At 39.3% G+C, this 19,246-nt stretch overlaps 3 protein-coding genes across 5 annotated transcripts; 1 reads left to right on the top strand and 2 right to left on the bottom strand.

The window, feature by feature from the left end:
• Window positions 1-2,344: 2,344 nt before the first annotated feature.
• Window positions 2,345-8,567, bottom strand: ppcdc (phosphopantothenoylcysteine decarboxylase). 3 transcript variants are annotated; one of them, XM_034204835.1, is made up of 5 exons: window positions 8,345-8,567; window positions 6,946-7,041; window positions 6,360-6,488; window positions 6,086-6,254; window positions 2,345-3,162 (listed from the first exon to the last, which is right to left on the bottom strand). In XM_034204835.1, the coding sequence occupies exons 1-5, from the start codon at window positions 8,486-8,488 to the stop codon at window positions 3,068-3,070; spliced, it is 633 nt and encodes a 210-aa protein (XP_034060726.1). In that variant the 5' UTR covers window positions 8,489-8,567; the 3' UTR covers window positions 2,345-3,067. The 3 variants fall into 3 exon arrangements, with proteins under 3 accessions (XP_034060726.1, XP_034060727.1, XP_034060729.1); XM_034204836.1 differs by lacking the exon at window positions 6,946-7,041 and having other exon boundaries at window positions 2,881-3,162; XM_034204838.1 differs by lacking the exons at window positions 6,360-6,488; window positions 6,946-7,041 and having other exon boundaries at window positions 2,881-3,162.
• Window positions 8,568-8,627: 60 nt separating this feature from the next.
• On the top strand, window positions 8,628-13,120 carry hacd3 (3-hydroxyacyl-CoA dehydratase 3). The gene is made up of 11 exons (XM_034204834.1): window positions 8,628-8,847; window positions 9,484-9,526; window positions 9,610-9,683; window positions 9,785-9,949; window positions 10,626-10,674; window positions 10,795-10,905; window positions 11,024-11,151; window positions 11,237-11,349; window positions 12,035-12,141; window positions 12,219-12,350; window positions 12,457-13,120. Exons 1-11 carry the CDS (start codon window positions 8,770-8,772, stop codon window positions 12,531-12,533), a joined length of 1,077 nt encoding a protein of 358 aa, XP_034060725.1. The 5' UTR covers window positions 8,628-8,769; the 3' UTR covers window positions 12,534-13,120.
• Window positions 12,791-17,815, bottom strand: ints14 (integrator complex subunit 14). Its single transcript, XM_034204833.1, has 12 exons — window positions 17,744-17,815; window positions 17,155-17,436; window positions 16,897-17,004; window positions 16,617-16,772; window positions 16,011-16,129; window positions 15,769-15,911; window positions 15,596-15,688; window positions 15,067-15,211; window positions 14,809-14,942; window positions 14,365-14,483; window positions 13,726-13,791; window positions 12,791-13,640 (listed from the first exon to the last, which is right to left on the bottom strand). The coding sequence occupies exons 2-12, from the start codon at window positions 17,374-17,376 to the stop codon at window positions 13,407-13,409; spliced, it is 1,539 nt and encodes a 512-aa protein (XP_034060724.1). The 5' UTR covers window positions 17,377-17,436; window positions 17,744-17,815; the 3' UTR covers window positions 12,791-13,406.
• Between the last annotated feature and the right edge of the window lie 1,431 nt (window positions 17,816-19,246).

Genomic DNA, 19,246 nt, shown 5'->3' with positions numbered 1-19,246 from the left:
AGCTGCGACAGACACACAGGAGACACACACCTGAGCGTGTACACAAAGTGTCACAGAGAACAAGCTATCATATAGGTTCATTGCATGTTTGTCGTTCCATGTCTGTACAGTGTAGAGTATACCCTACTGTACATACCATGAAAAGTATGCATTACGCAATGTGTACAAATGATAGTGGAAGTCTGTCTTTTTTTAGCTGAGCCTCAAACAGTATATCTTATCACATTCAAGTTACTACAGACATCTTTCATCTTCTCCGGGTTTTTTGATAATAACAAATGTTAGATGTTTTGTTTTTTTATTTAATAAGCTCAAGGTCATGGCAAAAATTCCTACTTGCAGTGAACTCCAGTTAAAAAATATGTTGCTGCATACTCAACTGTCACATCTCTTCTCTCATGCAAACATTGTCGTGTGCTTTACCTGACCTTCCCACTAACCTATGCAGAACCAGTTTCAGGCGCCTTGCTTCTTTGTATATTCTTTTATTCTCCTATAGATATTAAAAGATTACTATCTGATGTTGCTTATTCTCGGGTTTTTGATTTTAGTTATAATTTGTATCTAAGATTAGTAGTTCTAGCACTGGGGTTGTGTTGACTTCAAATGCTTCTTGTTCTCAGGTAACTTGATCTCAACTACCCAAGGTAACAACAATGGCTTTCAAAATGTTTAGCTATTCCTTTGATAGTTGATATTGAAATGAGTATAATTCTAATAAGTCATTGTTGAGCAACTTAGGTCATTATTTAACCAAATTGAATAACAAACAAGTGCTGAATGACAAACTAGTATTGCTCATAAATCACTGGTGAAAATGAAGTTGGTATGTTGCTGAATGAGTCTCATACACTTAGTGCTTTGTCATTTTCTAGGTCAGCCTTCAGTTTTTTTTAAATCTCAAAACAACAAGGTTTGATAGGCTGAGAATGCAATAATATTATTGAAAGTCTGTTCAGCAAGTTCTTGTTTATATTTTGATAAACAGGTGTTGAAGTGGCAGACGATAAGACAATTGTGTTACATTTCTGAAGATATGTCCGTAGTTATGAGAACATGCATGTTATTTTATAAGGTGCACCTGCAGGCTGTACCCTCCACAGAGCTGTCAAAGTCTCAGCAACACTCCCCTTGCCGGTATGGCTGATGTAATGCTCCTTTGGAATCATTAACAGAAACACACAACAGCCAATAGCAGCAGGACAGGTTACGGTTCAGGGGAGGATGTTTTTCATCTAGAGAGCCATTCACGTGCCGCCATGTGCTGAAACCTCGACAGCTCAGCAGTTTAAAAGCCCCGGGCTATTTGCAAACCAAATTTCCCCTGCCTGCCTTTGGATTTGATGAGAACAAACATTAACTATGATAAAATATAACTACCATCACCTCGAAAACATATGCAAATAAAGCATTACCAGCTAATATGTTGATATTAATGGAAAGGTTAACCTTCTTAATTTAAAAAAAGTCCATATTCACAGTTCGATGACAAAGAGATACAAATGATGATACCCTGGTGATGCATGTGAACAGGAAGACTTCCATGTTCCTCAATAGTGCTGTAAAACGATAGAAGTTGGATGTAAAAATGAACTTTATACCAACGCTGCTGATTTATTTTGTAATCAATCTGAATCTATTTTGCAATTGCAACAATGATATACTCCAGACGAGATATACCTCCAAGATTTCCACCTACAAGGATGAGTTCCTTTCAGTTTATTACAAGTAAGATAGTTGTTCAAAACATCTGCTTCCACTCAGTAACATAAACAAAGCCTTGTCTGGTTTGGTTTGACATTCTGGTCTGGCTTCTCTTGACACAATTCAGACTGCTGTGTTAGGAGATTGAGGGCTTTCAAGAGATCAACAGGTCTAACGCTATGTTAACCATGGGGTTTCTTCCCTTTTGACCTTTGGCGCTTAGAGTCAGGGTGAAAAGTCATGGTGAAAAAGCCGTACAACCCATAAAAATATCCTTCTTTATATCATCATAAACACCAAATATTAAACTGGAATAGTGTCAGCGCAAATAAAAATAAAAGTATGTTTTCTAAAAAAAGACACGACTAGTACCCAATGGTCATTGACTCTAGAACATCCATTCCTCAGTTGACACATTGATGTTATGTATGCAGTAAAGCCAGTCTGCCTTAGCCAGTCTGCCGGGAAGGTTTCCGCTGCTTATGTCACATAATTAACCCCTCAGGAGCCATGACATCTTCTAAATCAGTGGTTCTCAAATGGGGGTACGCGGACCCCTAGGGGTACGTTGGAGTACTGCAGGGGGTACGTGAGATTTATTTTATGTTAATGAAAAAATAAAATGTTAGGAAAAGTAACGAAGTTTGAGCAGTGTGGGTTTTATATTAACAGAGTTACACATATTTCAAAACACGAAGTGTAATAACTGCAGAATTTCAGTTTTTAATCCAAATGTCATTCACCTTTGATACTGACAGTATTTTTCCATCTGTGTTGTCAAAGACACAACAGTGTGTCGATGACAAGCCCATAAATCACCATTACTTTTTTAAAGACCGAATATTATTTGATCGTATTTGTACAAAATGATGTGCCTATACCTGTGTGGAGGAAGTGTTATACCATGAACTATATTTTTCCATTTATTTACATGAGCTTGATTAAATGTCACTAATGAAATATTGCTTTGTGAACCACAGAAATGTACTATCATACATTGGGATTATTGCGTCACAGCAGAAATGGCTGTATCATTTAATAATGAATAGACGCTTCATGTAATAGCCATTGATAAAATCACACTCCCACACAAGTCTTTCTTGCTACTCTGGCTCATCATGCTGCAAAGGTTGCACTTGCTGAGTAATGGAAGATACTAACAAATAGTTGTACTTATATGTGTTTAAGTGTTTGTGTGTTAATGGGTTTAAGAACATTTACATGTTCAGGCCATGCAACAAAACTCAGGTAGTTGTCAGTGAAGGTAAGTACAAACCCGCACATTCCCAACTAGAAGAGGTCAAATAGATGAAAGCAGTTTATCATGTCTTGTATAGTGCAACCCTAATTTTACAATAAGATGTTACATGGATGTTTTCTGAGATGACTCATCTGGTATCGGAAGATATTGTTTGACAACACTGACAATAGTGGATACCTCTGCCATGGCTCCTTTACCTGCAACAGAGTAACAGAAACAGAGTTACACAAACACATTCCGCACAGAAGAGGGAACACATGGTGTTGTGCAGAGACATATTATGCTGGTATTACAAACTTACCCTGCTTCTGCAACTAATTCTAAGCAAAGGATTTTCAGATATCTATTAGTCTATGGATGTGATGGTACACTGTAGAAAGAGTTATATTTGATACTGATTGCTGATTAAAAAATGTTTTATAACAAAGTTCATAATCTACATTTTTAATTTGGTTATCGGTTGATAGTTCTTTTTTATGTTTTGTGTGCGTTTTGTTCGTTTTTCCGAACAGCTTCCGCACTTGGTGTGTATGAATGCAAAAAGGTCACGAAGAAGAAGATGAACCTTTAGTTGATGGAGTAGCTTACCAAGAGTCCTTGATGATTACAACCAATTAAGTGAGTCATTAGAGCATCAGCCATTGTCATTGTTTACACAGATAGTTGACAATGCATAAGAGGTACATTAAAAACTATTTGCAGCCAGCTGATAAGCTTGAAGAACCACTTGCACTAAGGTGTACTTTCCCCAAGCGACATTCTTGACAATTAGTCTTCTGCTGCACCTTTCCTTGATGTCTTAATGTACCGGGCAACTACATTTGGTTAGAAGTTGAACCACTGGTGGAAGAAGATCTTGTTATATCAGTCTTATGCCTGGTCAATATAACTAGGTATATTATTGAATTACAGTTTCCAGAGCCAAGAGGCCCATCGTCTCTTTGCTAATTATTCATTTTAAGTGAGCTGACGCCAAGGTCAGATGAAGTACAAAGAGGCGCTACTCAGATTATAACACAGTTAGTTTGTTAGTTAGGTGGTTCATATCCTGACAAGATATGAATTACTCCTAAAGAGGTTGTTGTGGAGATCCCGCATAACACAACAGGATAGAATGAAACAGAGAGGAATCAATAAAACACAAACACAGATATAGCTGATCAGTAATTATTATTTAGTTGTTGCAACAAACAAACAATAATGGGAAGTACATCACCTGCTGCCACAGCAGCCAATCGCGGAAATGCCCAGCGTCAGTAGCAACAATCATACAGCATATATAGCCACTGCAATGAACACACACACATTAAGCACCCTAAGCATATTTAACGCACACACATTTTATCATGCAGCCTACCACACAAATGTCACATGTGTTTCTCTCTGACAGCTGTATATGTTAAAATGTCCTCATCTCTTGACATCCTTAGGATTAGTTAACTAACAAAGTTTAACTTCCTCTAACCTCGGTGTCAGCTCACTTAAAATGAATATATCTATTGATAATTCAGAACGACCATTGTCTCTCTAACTGTGTGTGACCCAACTCAGTAACACACATCATATAGCTAAACCAAGTGATCTTTAATGAATATCAGAAATACGCTGCATTAAACATTCTACTATAACAATGTCATGAGATAATGACCTTTCGACATCTGGAACATATCCGTGCGTTAGTTAATGTAAGGAAAATTGTGTGTGCGTCCATTTGGAAAACGTATATATATGCTGTGTGATTCTTGTGCTCGTCGGAGCATTACTATCACTGCTTGAGAGCAAAGGTAATGTTTCCTCATTATTATTGATTGTTGTACAACGAAATAATAATTGATCAACTATATCTGTGTTTGTGTTTTATTGATTCCTCTCTGTTTCATTCTTTCCTGTTGTGAGTGCTGAATTGCCAAAAAAAAATCTGGAATTTCTTAGAACCTTTCTACAACCTAACCTAAATTACCCATTTCTCGTGCAAAAATATATATTTACCTCTGGGTGTGATGACTAATTACTGCCCTTGAGGACAACTTATTTGTAATTTCGGGTAATAATTATTTATCATCATTATTATTTATTTGTTTACCTGCATTTCAACTAAGTAATTGTAAAACTAAATTGATAAGAACACAATGCCTTGTAGAGTATAATATATATATTTTTCTACTGGTTGTCTCTCCAATGTATTTATATGGATTTGGTCAATCCAACAAGGTAAGGTGTGATGTAAAGTAAACAGATATTGTTCTAAACTGTATTAAAGTAAACAGGTATTATCTTGAACTGTATTGAAGTAAACATGTATTATTTTGGACTGTTTTAAGTAATCCTATATATATATATATATATAACCTTCTCACTTACACTCAATGACCCAGATACCCTGCTACACACACATACACCTCCTTCCACCAGCACACACACATATTCTTTTCAAGGTTTTTTCTGGGACCATATTTATATTTCTCAAGCACCAATATATCTGTGTACAATGTTTGATTGTCTGGGAAAGAATAGAGTTTGTGGGAAATATTCCTTGGGAAAGTAAAGGAGTGAACTCAGGTGCAAGATAAAAAGTTTACTTCCGAGGTACTCTCACGCTCTGTTCAGAAGAAAAATACTTTTTCCCAGAACTCTGATTCGCTGTATTGGGCCCGACCCAAAGTGAATCCAACCAGTAAGAACACCGAGGGGAGTGAGCAACCGACCCAACTCCTCCCCACGGACTCTCTGATTCGCTTAGGAGTAAAATGGGACGGATGAGCCGACACAACTCCGCCCCAAATATGTCTATATATACTGTTGTTTATTCATGCAAAATGCCCCCTGTTTCTGACTGGCTGGTCCCGATATCTGTATCGCACGGCAGTAGAGCGGGGAGCCCGGAGTGCTCTGTTTCAGGGCACTCTGTATTTCGTATTGTGTTTTTTACCATTAAAATCAGATTATTGTTATAACTTTTATGCCGGTGTTTTGAACTTATTTTTATTAAATCTGACCAGGCTCATCTAACGGACGGCGCGGAGCGGAGGTAGGCTTTAAGCCACCACTACTGTGTTTGCTCCTACAGATGTCATGTACACATTTAATATATTTAGCGTTTGTATTATACTGAAAACCCACCTTCATCTCCACATACTAGCTTCTTAGCAATGCAGGGGATTTCCACATATCCAAACTCTGTGAGCCTGGATACCTGCTGGGCTGTGATGGGATGCTGCCACATGGCTGTATTCATGGCAGGGCAGAAGAGGAGAGGGCGACTGGTGTCCCAGGCTCTCACCACACATGTCTGCCAATGACAAAGACCAATCAACTTGTTCAAGTAAATCATCTAAATACTTATTATTTGAAAGAACACTTTGTCGGGAGTCAGATAATGTGTTCATGTTCTCACCAGGAGATTGTCACAAATTCCATTCGCAATTTTTCCAAGAGTGTTGGCATCAAGGGGGGCAATGACAAAAAGGTCTGCCCAGCGCCTTAGCTCAATGTGCAACACAGGGTCAGACCTCTGAGTCCACAGCTAGAACAGAGACATGCCGTCAGCAACATAGCAAAATAAACACTTCCTCACTTCCTTTCTAGATAGCTTGACACTTTAGACCAGAGTTTCTCAATCTTCCTGGCTCTTGACCACGTTTTTATGTCTCAACATTCTCCTGACCTCAGCCATTTGATAGCTGTCACGCAATGTCCGGATAATTTACGCCACATTTTAATTCACTCACACATTTAAGTTGTGATCTTTTATATTTTAATTTCAAGAACATGAAGGGAGCTTGACATTGACTGTTTTCCAATTGTTCAAAGATGTGTCACACGGATTCAACTTCTGAAATGAATACATCAGTTATTAAAATCTAAATTGAAGGAATCTTACACAATCTTGTCAGCTTATCAGTAGCACCAAGCTTGAGAAACTGCTGTAGGCTGCCAGTTCATAATGGCTTAACTACGACATTTGACAGGTTAGTTTTTACCTCCCACTCATCCTTGTCATCGTAGACTTTTACTGAGACCTCTGCAGGATTGTAGAAGTGCTTGGCATGTTCGGTAGTGACTACTCTTATGTCCACCTTAAGCATAAAACAAGACAGTGACAGTCACAGGGTTTTTAAAAACACACTTGTCTATTGCTTTAGGCTATTGACAAGATGGAAAAAATAATTAAAGACACATACAAGGGGCGAGTAACTGATCTTTGTCTTAGAGAACATTTATGGGTCTTGCACTTTAGTATACATGAACACCTTTCTCAGAATTGTGTCGTCAGAGTTGCACTATAACACATTGGCATGTGGTTTTGACTTGTCAGAGCCATTTAATTTAATTATACAATATTATCAAATCAAAATACATTCATTGCTTAGTGTAACTCCTAGGGTTTGAGTTTCTGTCTCTCAAGCTGAATGCTCATTACAAATATTAAGGATGCCTTGTTCAGCATTGTTGCAAAACACGTTAAAGAGTAATACAGGCATCTCCTTTACTTCTTGTTTTAGTTTCCCATTGACACTCAGGTTGAGGTTTTCATGAATGCAGCTTCTGCTAATGGTGCGGAGTATGCTGCAGCCACTGCTTTGTTCATTTATTCCAACTGTACTTTGAGAAGATTTAAAGGAAAACGGCTGGATGTGAAAGTAAAATACCAATACTGTCGCTGAATAAGAGAGATGTTCAACAGTATAACCATGTTGTTGTATACAGCTGGTTAACAGCTGCAACATCTCCATCTTGTGGTTAGGGTGAGGTTATGCCACCATGTAGAGAAACAATGTGTTAGGATTGGTTAGGATGCATGGGAGTATGGTTGTTGGATATGTTACATAGGTAGACTGTAGACAGTGATACAGCATTACGTATCAAGTCCTTAACTCTTAAGCATTGACCCAATCATAGTCTAAATGATAGCCACTATTCTGAATGACTGTGTGTATCCCTTGCTTGGAGCCTGGGAGGGACATTCCTGTGTATGGTAATTGCCAACTCCCTCAAGCTATCAGGATCAGTTGCTTGAATACGGATTACAAGCTCCTTATCATGTCACTGTTGAAAGCAGAGCCATAAACACGACAACCTCTCAATAACATCTAAAGAAACTACACTTCAGATGGCGTTTTGTTTTGGCGCTTTTATGTTTCGGCTTGAGATATAATGTCTGGTTTATTAAAAGAGACTTGGTTAGGTAAAATGAGAGTTGGGCAGAACTGATAGTTTCCTCTGTGTCCTGATTGATTTGTCATAGTCTGTACTCCTTTATCAAGTTTAAATAAACCTTCAGTTTTAAGACATCAGCTCACTCTAAAGCAGTTTCATTGTTTCACTTTTCATCCAGTCCTTTAAAGAAGGCTCTACACAGAAATGAATGAAGCAGCTCACCCCAGAGAGCTGAAGAAGCTGTGATACCAACACAGGCAGTTTTAGGGCTGCAACACTTCCCGTTACACCGACAAGAACACGACATGTCCCACAAGATTTCAACAAACCAGCCTTTAGACCAGAATCATGCTCCTCTGTCTGCATATTAGCATGTTACCAAGAAAAAGTTGGGCAAAGTGCTGTATTTCTCATGTAAACCACTTCTGGGTTGCAACTTCCGTAAATATTCACCCAGTTCTGCCAGCCAATCAGAGGAGAGCAGAACCTATCGTGTACGAGCACGTCGTAACGTTGACAGATGGCGAACGCGCGCATTCACAGAATATTCTGGGTATTTGATGACGGCTAGCATGAAGCGAGGACAGTTTAATCATTGTTTAGCCTGACACTTTAAAAAAAAAACAATCTACACAAAAAGCGGAACAATGCCGCTCACACCCCTCGTTTACTGGGCTCAACGCCACGAAGACATTTACCTGCGAGTGGAGCTGACAGACGCTCAGGTGAGCTAACAATAGAGCATCATGCAGGACGTAGATTTACCAAGGAACATGCTTTCTGTCAGGGCTTGTCATTTATTGTATGCCTCTAAGGGTAAATATTAAATTAGACAAATGAAGTGTGCTGGTTCCTGTACTTGCCCTCGTTGGGTAGCTGCACACTTTGCATGTTTACGAGATATTATATTAACAAAGCCCTCTGTTAAGGCATGTTGTCATGGATTTAATCAAATGTGTGTGTATACTATAGTCAGTTGCATACGTTAATTTATCCTTTTCAAATGTAGCATCATTGTGGTCATAGTTCTTTGTCCTGATAGCACTGCAGGTTACTGTGGGTGTTACACAGAACACGGAAACAAGATTTGACACAGGGTGTTAATTCTGTTAAACAGCTCATTTCCTCCAGTGTCTTAAAACAAGGAACAACAAATTGTTGTTGCTGGTAATTAAATGTTACTATTGCACTCAATAATCCACTGTTGATGGATTAGTGTTAAAGAAGCATTGACTTCAAATTCAACAGTGTTATTGTCTGAATCCAGTTGTGTTGAGGTTGTAATATCATTATTTAATTCCAATCTAAATATTTAAGAGGAAGTATAAACTAATCATCGGCCTCTCTGCTTCTTGTTGCAGGATATAGATGTGCATGTCCATGAAAACATCCTTCAGTTTAAAGGTAACATACATTTCATGTTTATTTGACAATGCAAATGTTTTAGGAAATGAATGATTTGTGACTTTTCTTTTTTGTGTGTGTAGCCCAGGGCCATGGTGCGAAAGGACAAAATGAATACGAGTTTAGCTTGGAGTTTCTTTCACCAGTAAAGCCAGAGGTATGTCTCTATTTAAACACCACTCCTAGTTATCTGCTGCTCTTTTCTTCTTATTCCTTCTAGTTTTGCTGACTGTGCTCTATAAATGAATCTGTCTGCAGGTGATCCACAGGTCCACGCAGCGCCAGGTGAGCATCACGGTGAAGAAAGGGCAGCACAGTTGGTGGGAGAGACTGACGCTGAAGGAGCGCAAACCGGTGTTCCTGGCTCCGGACTTTGACCGCTGGCTGGACGAGTCGGATGCTGAGATGGAGATCCGGGAAAAAGTAAGATTTAAAGGTCACCTATTATGCAAAATCCACTTTTTCATGTCTTTTATACATAAACTTGTGTCCACTCTGTCGAAAGAGATTCTGAAAGTTTCAGGAAAAAAGATTCTCTCTTTTTGTCCTGATCCATTAATATAAAAAAAACCTGGCTGAAAATGAGCTGATTAGATTTTGGCCACTTTGTGATGTCATACAGATGTTTTGGCTTGTGTAACCATTAGCCAATCACCAACCAAGGTAACCCCCCCCCCCACCTTATCCTGAATCTCCTCCTCGAGCACGATTGTGTTCTTTGTAACCAAATATCTCGCAGAGGGACGTGGGGAGGGGCTCCTTATTTTCATCTAAAGTTAAAGACAGAGAATCAGCACTTTTGAAACAGGGCTGAAACAGAGGGGTTTATGGGATGCTACAACGCATGATCTGTTTGGAGGCAAACACTGTAGAGACATGTTTTATATATATCTGAGACCTATAATATATTGATGAAAAACAGTATAATAGGGGACCTTTAAGTTATTGCATCAGAGGGACATTGTAATACTGTATATTTAACAGATGGTTAAATAACATACTCAATAATTCAAATGACTACATTATTAAGATAGTAATATTGATACAGAAAGCAAAGATTGAAAACGTATTAACCTACATTTTATTTTTCTTAAAAAAGGAGGAGAAAAAGAACAGGCTGAAGGCTTCCAGGCATAAAGAGGAAGAAGGTGAGTGCACATCTCCCATGATTCTTTGAGGTTTTTCGCTGTAGTCTTTTTCATATAACTTTAATCAAGCAAGTTGATGTTGGTTGTTTCAATGTTTTTTTGTTCTTTCAAATGTTCCAGGGTTTATCAGCCTGAAAACAGCCTTTCTGTTTGTCTATAACCTGGTGCAGTTTCTTGGTTTTTCATGGATCTTTGTCAACATGACCGTGCGGCTCTTCATCTTTGGCCAAGGTGAGAAAAACTAAAACTGCTGTGGCTTTACATTTGCTACTGTTTTTCTTCTGTGATCGATTTGTTCACAAATACCATGGAAAGAATGATTATTTATAATAATACTCTCTCTTTCCAGATTCTCTCTACGACACATTTCACACCATATCGGACGTGATGTTCTTCTGCCAGATCTTGGCTGCAGTCGAAGTCCTCAACGCTGCTTTTGGTGTCGTCCACTCGGGTGTTATTCCAAGTCTTATACAGGTGTGCAAGGCTTGTTTGATGTGAAGTGAAGCTGATTCATTTAGAATGCAAGTACTTATTTGTATGGGTTTTGTTCTCTTATTAGGTGGTTGGAAGGAATTTTGTCCTCTTCATCATTTTTGGTAGTTTGGAAGAAATGCACAACCGGCCTGTTGTGTTCTTCGTCTTCTATCTGTGGAGTGCCATTGAGATTGTGCGGTAAGTAAGCATCTGCATCGTCATGGTTGGTGAACAGTCACTTCATGGGACTAGGTAAAGGCTGACGTTTCCTTTCAAGTCCTAGACCAATCTTTTGTATGAAGCCAGTATATATAAATCCTTTTGCTGAATTGTGGATTTTGTTTTCAATAAGATATATAAGTTTAAACAATGTTGTAAATGTATGTCATACAAAGGACAAACATTTGATGGTACCCGTTTCTAAAATATGAGAATTGGTTTCTTTTCTTGTCCTTAAATTATAGTTGAATAAATATTTTTGTGTTTTGACTGTTAGGAGAAAACAAGACATTTAATGGCCTCATATTGTGCTCATAATGATTTCACACTGTTTTCCAATGCTTTATAGATCAGACAGAATGAGTCGTGAAAGATTATTTGATAGTGAAAATAATAAATAGCTGCAGTCCTACAACACATGGAAACGCTGTTTTGTGGCATTAACTGGTGACTCAACAAGTGCAGTAAAAATCCCCTCGTTGCAGCAAAGTCACACTCAACCTGACTAAGGTTTGAGGTTAAGGTTTTCTCAGCAGAAGTTGGTGTTACAATAATCAACAGAACAGCAAGCAGATCATCTAGCCTACATTGTTATAAAGATGCCTCAGTTGATGAGCTACACGTCTTGTTTCCTCCATCAAATAACATTAATCTCCCATTTTAGGTATCCATTTTACATGCTGGGCTGCTTCAACACAGAGTGGAAAACTCTGACATGGCTGCGGTACACAATCTGGATACCACTGTATCCATTAGGTGTTTTAGCAGAAGGTGAGCTTGTTTACGTCTCTTGGTATCAATACAAAATAATCACATACAAGTACTAAAGTGTCTCTAAATCCCTACAGCTGTTGCTGTAATACAATCCATTCCCATCTTTGATGAGACCAAACTCTTCAGCATTCCTCTGCCGAAAGCCCTCGGTACTTCCATCAGCTTCTCTTTCGTCCTGTACATCTATCTGGTCCTCATGTTTCTTGGTAAGTTTGCACATACATCATTATCTATATACACATTTGAGCATATATTATCTTCTAATGTCAGCTTTTTTGTACTAATATATCAATCTTTGGGTTTCTATTTTAGGACTGCTTATCAACTTTCGTCATCTCTACAAGCAGAGGAAGAGGCGTTTCCGTACCAAAAAGAGGAAAGCTAATTGAGATTCAGAACAAACAACACCTCTGCTGCCTGCCTGGTTAAACGGTTTCAAACCATGTTTCAGGTGTTATGAAGACGAGTTCCTTATCCACAGTTTTTCTTACTAAAACAATTGAATTAGTGTTCACCCTGAACAACCCACAGATGATGCAACATGTCATCATTGCACTGATGTCTCATTTACTGATTAATTCCTCTGGTATTTAAAAAAAATGTTTTGTAGATTAGTTAAAAGATGTAATAAGCCATAAAAAGTATACACATGTGATTCCATTTATTTTCCTTTTGATATTGTTGGTGTTTCTTAATGCAGTGGTGGTCCTCCTGATGTCGTTTATAATAACAATGTGTGTATGAATGAAGAAAGTACAAAGTTCTCAACAAATACTGTATTCGTTATCAGTCCAGATTTCTGAAACATCCCACAAACCTCAGGGACCATTACACTGGTGACTGCTCAAATACAGAGGGGCTTTTGTCCCTTTAGCTCAATAACCTGCTTTGTAGAATTTGTATTTTGACAATTATCTGAATTTTGAAAGCCAAGTTTGACATGTTTACTTGACAATGAATAAAAAGGAAATTTAAATCTAGTCAATTTGTGAAAAAGGTCCTACAAAGGAACATGTAAAAAATTATGTACACGCTAACATTTTACAAAACCTTCACAAGGTACATTTAGCCATTTTCAGGCAGTATCAAAGAAGGAGTGCACGTTATCACACTGACTCATCCTGGGTCCACACGGTTTCTGAAGCGGCCCCTTTGAGTCCTTTAAACAACATTCAGCACAACAACAGACGCTGTGTCATCGTTGGTCCACACAGGCTGATGTTGCTAGATTTCAGTCAATTCTTCACTCTTTCAGACGAGGCTCAGCTGGAGAAGTCAGTGTGCATGGGAGCAATATTGTGATCGAAAGCAGCGTACTGGGAGTCCCCGGTGCTGGCCAGTTTGAGCTGCTGTGCGGCGTGGGACAGCTGGAAGGCAGCGTCAGGGTGGGCCGAGTCGGGCAGCAGGGTGCACTCTCTCTCCAGCAGGTCGGCCACGCCCTTCAGGAGCTCCCAGAAACCGAACGCCAACGCAGCCTTACGCAGACGGTTCAGCTCCTGACACATTGAATTGGAAAAGCGTTAATTTAATGGAAAATATAGATCAAGTTCTAAGTTAAGAGACATCTTCAGCTAGATTTACCTTGTAGAAGGTTTGAGTTTTATCAGGCAGCTTCCTTGCATTCCTCAGGATCTTCTGCACATCAGTCTGTAATAGGAAAACAACAATAAATAGTCAATGATGACAGAAATGCACCTTTAAATATTCTTTGACTCATTTTTACAGAAACACTCATTCAACAACTCCTTTAAACCAAACACATGGTAAAGGCTCTAGTGGTATATCTTACAAAAAAGCTTTTACTGTTTTCAGCCTCCCAAATATGGAGATTCATAGCTATTCCCTGTTTTATTTCATATTAAAGTCAATATATTTTAAATTACAATATCTTCTGGCTTTGGGACTGACTAGATGACATCACCTTAGAATCTGGGGCTGACAATTCTATAGAACGATTAATAGAGAAAATAATTGGCATATTCATTGATAGACAATAATCGTTAGTTGCAGGCCTTCCTATGAGCCCTATAGACTCCATAGGAGCCTGTTAAGTCTACTTCAATGCGCAGAATTGATAAAAATATGATGATACTTTTAATTTATAAAAGGTCCTAGCTATAATGTATTGAGGGAAACCAGTCTCTGAAATATGGCATGTGGACATTAATCATAAAAGACTTTAACAAACAGCAGTGCTCGTTTCCAGTGATGTTCCAGTACCTGTAGCCCACTGGCCTTGATCCACACCGTGACATTCTGCGCATAGCTTCGTTTGACTGAAGGCTGCAGAGGGAAAGGACTTTTACTGTCATCCTCTCCATAGGGATTTTCAGCTGCCTCTGAAATACAACGAGGGTCAGAAAACATCAGAGTGAAGCCACACATTGAATGCCAGCCAAATATAGACTGTTTAATTATTAACTGCTTGATTATGAACACAGAGGCCTTTGGTCTCTAGGAGAAAAACAAGGATTTACCTGTTCACGGTTAGTGTGTCATAGGTTATGTTGTAATGCAGAGTTAAAGGATATCCTTAAAATGACCTTATATATTAATGATGCCTTCAGGAAAAATAAACCATATAGTATTCGAACAATATGCTTAAGAGACCCTTTGTTTTGTTGTGAAAAATTGCAGTTTGTCAGGTCTGGGGTAAGGAGTTACCTGATATTGGTCCCAAATGTGTGATCTTGCCCAGCCAAGGCAGAGGCTCCGACCCAGGCTCAAACAGAGACATCATCAGGTTCGACTTCTTCTTGCTGTCTGCTTGGGAGTAAAGCATGCCGTACCACTCCGGCCTGAAGAAAAACAAACATGGTTTAGGCCATTTCTACATGAAAAACTCCTTTCATTCTGCATGCCTTAATATTTAAATGCACTAATTTCTGACCACAACAGAATTGAAATATGTTAAAGTCTCACCCCAGCTGGACGAGGGCCACCATGCCCTCCACTTTAAGGCTGCCATGTAAGAGTACACAGAAGTTTGGATTTTTGCCTGCCATTTGACTGGCAGAGGGTTCCTCCTCAAGCTCATCGGTGGCTCCTGTGCCAACTTCATCCACCTCTGAAATCAAAAATCAATCAAAAAAATACTGAAACCTGACATGTGGCATTCTGAGAGCTCAATGATTGTTTGTGTTTTAAGCCGGGCTTCACCCGACAAAGGTTTAAAGAACAACGCTGATTTTTTTCCTGCTGCTGCTGGTTGCAAAAAGACATGGATGACCGTTAACTGTAGTGAATTGTGTTTTCTTGAAGCGGGCAACAACGTTTAGATGTAGGGAAATAAACAACGGGGGGGGGGGGGGGGGGGGGGGGGGGACTGGTTTCAAACCATCCACTCCTCAGAGATAATCAGAGAATATATTTGCTAAAATCAGTTCCACCAAAATCAATGAGCGTATCGCTGACATGAAATATAAGTTTATCTTTTCTAAAAACCACTAACCTTTGTTTACATTAATAGGCAGTACCAAGTGTCTGGATATAACAGGGGGACTGGATATATCAGCAATTTCAATGAAGCCCACTAATTCCAAATCTGAAACAGAAAACAGAACAAAGATGAGTTATAGCAAAACATGGATTAACGTGAACTGACGTTTGAGACGATCTAGGTACCTGGATTGATGGAGCGCGGCATGGGGTCCACCTCTTCATCCATCACTATAGGCTCCGGCCGAGGGAACACCTGAACGTCTGAGGACAGGTTCCCACAGTGCAGGACCGCATGGAAGGGAGAGTACGCGTGATCAATCAGCCTCCTGAAGACAAACAAAGAGACATGTTCAAAGGCACCTAAGTAAACAGATAACACAAGAAGTTCAACAAATTCTGGACTATTTCCCCATTTGATATCTTACCCAAACATGGCCTGTACACTCTTCATGCAAAGAGGTCCCTCCATAGTGAAGATCTGTCCATCACCTCCGCTCAGATGAAGTAGCTCCTCCAAGTTGTTCATGGCATCAGTCGTCTGGAGCTGCAAGTACACAAGAAAGGAGGTGGCATTGAACAGCTGGGACATGTATTGCAAGCACTAACTAGCTTTTATTTGACATGGTTTCAAGGTACACTGGAGAAAAGGGTTGCTACTTACGACAGAAATTACACAAAAACTGAATGTGCTAAAATAAAATATTTAAAGTTTGAATTCAGACGTAGTGGAGGAAAATTCACACCTGTTCCCCACAGTCAAATATTGGATCAGCATTTAAAACCACTGCTTTAAGTACATCACCATGCAAAACATGTTGGCAACTCTTTCCAGCAACAAACCAACCAACCATTCTTTCATCATAGGATTTATTCAACAACATCTAAGATATAAAAACCAAGTAGATGGCTACAACATGTTGTTTGTAACCAGCCGCTGACGTAAAATACAGATTTAATACATGATTTGACACTGACTGTGTCCAGATCAGGATACAAGCTAATAGAAAAGTAAATGTTGACTCGCTCAGTACCTCCTCTGCATTGGCTATAGACATGATGAACATTTTTGTTGGGAAGGGGAAAGGAAGGGGGAACTTCTTGTCATCCGCACGATGCTTCAGTGATTGGAGGGATTGACGAAGGGAACCCTTTCCAATACCAAGAGATCCATCAGTGACTAGCACCACCTGCAGGACAAAGTAAACAACATAATCGTCTGTAAGAATAAATGGCTGAAATCACTTTGGAAAAGAAATACCAGCTTTATAAATCAAAGGGATGTGTGATGATCTTGTATAAAGACAACATTACCTGACAGGGACAGGCACTGCCCCACTCCTGCTGTACCACGCTACTAACTCCATTAAGAGCTGATTCAACACAAGTCTTGTCATAGTCCTCCAGGTTGCCCAAAGCCTCCTGCACTCACAAAAAAATCTATTAGAAAATCCTTAAATCTACTCCAAAGTCAGACTGGTTTTCACTGAGGTAAACGCAGGTGGTTAATCAGGAGAGCAACATATGCTTCGATTACCAGGCGTCATTAGATGCACATTGTTATCATTGTACCTGTAATGCATTGTAATCTCTAGTGAAAGGCACCAAGAGCTCCCAGAGGGAAGAAAAGGCCATCAGTGATGTGAACTCCAGGCGGTAGTTTGAGGCCATGTGTTCAAATAACATATTTAGTCCGTGGACAGCCAGGTTCTTCCTCTGGAACTCGTCGCCGCCGTCCAGTGACACCGGCCGAGTCATGGACAGAGACACGTCCATCAGGATCACGGTAGGCATGGTTTACTGCTTATAAAGACCACCAGGATTCGAATTAAAGTACCCTCCAACGTGCTCCCACTGAAGGAAAAGAAACAAACAAAGATGCAGGAGTTAGCTATATTAAAATATGTGGCATCTGTCTCTGAAATGCATTTGAACAAACAACGACAAGTAACTACGTTGAAAGCTGAACAGAAGACATGTCACAGCAGATTACTGTTAGCTAATGTTGTTAGCTAGTTGTTCAGCTAACTTACGCTAGCATTTTGAAACATAATGAAATAACTATGTTGCTTGATATTTAACGAGCGTGAGATGATGATTATATATACGTTCCACTATATAGAGAATGATTTATGTAAGAACAATATTAATATATACGTGCCATTCAACGTTTCACTCGCCATCCAGTGTTGTTTGTGTTGTAAGGTGCAACGCTACTTCCGTCCGGGTGACCGCAGTCTCTAGAATAAATAGTTCCTATGTGATTTTAGATTTGTTATAGATAAAAGGGAAATACAATAATTATTTATTTTATGAATTTGACCGCCTCATGCAGGTAATACATGCAAGGTTAGAGTATACATTTAGCATCCAGGGGCAGGGGCTGGAAAATGAGATTGTTTTTGTCCAAAAAAAACTGTGCTTGTTGTAAAAGTGAGGATTGTGAAAGCTCGTCCAAGAGGAATATGGTACCATGCCAGAAATGCACATTTAGTTTTTGGCATCTAATGATTTGGTAAGAGTCCTAGGATTTAAAACGTTGGTGAATCCTATGATTAAACTAGTGAGTGAGAATCGTCCGTAAGGCAGCTCTCACTGTCACTGTGTTTTGTACAGTCATTTAATATTAAAAAGAAACAATCTTGCACATGTCTGTCAGGCTCCAATGACCAGGTTTTTTTTTTAATAAATTACGACAGTGAACATAATTCTCTTAGACTCGGGGTATACATAATCCATAACTATCATCGTCCTGCAATTGTGGTTCCAATTTCTTTGTGAAAGTAATGGTGTTAAAATGCGTTATTGTTTGTGACAGGTGGAGAATGACTTTTGTCAAGTACACAAATAGCTTATGTTCATATCTCTATTATGGCAGGCAACAATATATTATCTAAATATAATCGAATACTTGCAAAAAAACTTGTTGTGCTCCACCTGCTGATTGATTGTCATGTTATCTATTATTACAATAGGCTGGATTACAGAATGGGACAAGAAGGACACTACTGAAGTTTTGGATTCTGAACCTCCCTGGTCTGCTAGTGAGAAAGCTGGACTTGACTGTCGCCTATTCAGGCCTCTTGGTTTATGTCTCCAAAACCACATCAACATGTGTTTAGCAAAAACAAAAGAACTGCAGCTTAGATGGACCCCGTTTCTCCTCTCTTGGGTTTTTCTTTGTACACTCTACCAGCTGACTATCAGTGCCAGACTGAACGAGCCTTTGTCAATGCCTCAGATTGGAGAGGATGTTGGAGAAAGTTCAACAAAGAGGGTCGAGGAGGCCACAGTACAGACTCAGTGGTTGAATGAATCCCTCACAGCAACACATGAATTAAAGCCCACAGATGAAACAGAGAAGCATGTGGCTCATCATTTGAATACCACACAATCTCTTGGTGAATCTCCACACTTCAAGGGAGACTACCCTGAAGATCTGTTTTCTATTGAAGACCGTATATTTTTGTGATAGTGTACATGTTAATTTCACTTGCAATAGTGTGTGATGCGTTCTTTGTTCCTGCACTCGGAGTGATCACAAACAGGTTGGCCATCTCTGACGATGTAGCAGGAGCCACCTTCATGGCTGCTGGAAGATCCGCTCCTACGTTTTTTGGCTTCCTCGGCACAATCGTTGGTCTAGCTGTGTTCAACATTTTGT

This window comes from Gymnodraco acuticeps, unplaced genomic scaffold, assembly GCF_902827175.1.
Source record: "Gymnodraco acuticeps unplaced genomic scaffold, fGymAcu1.1, whole genome shotgun sequence".
In the NCBI taxonomy this organism is placed as follows: Eukaryota; Metazoa; Chordata; class Actinopteri; order Perciformes; family Bathydraconidae; genus Gymnodraco; species Gymnodraco acuticeps.
Note: the sequence above shows the minus strand (reverse complement) of the source record. Positions and strands in the feature narration are given on the sequence as shown.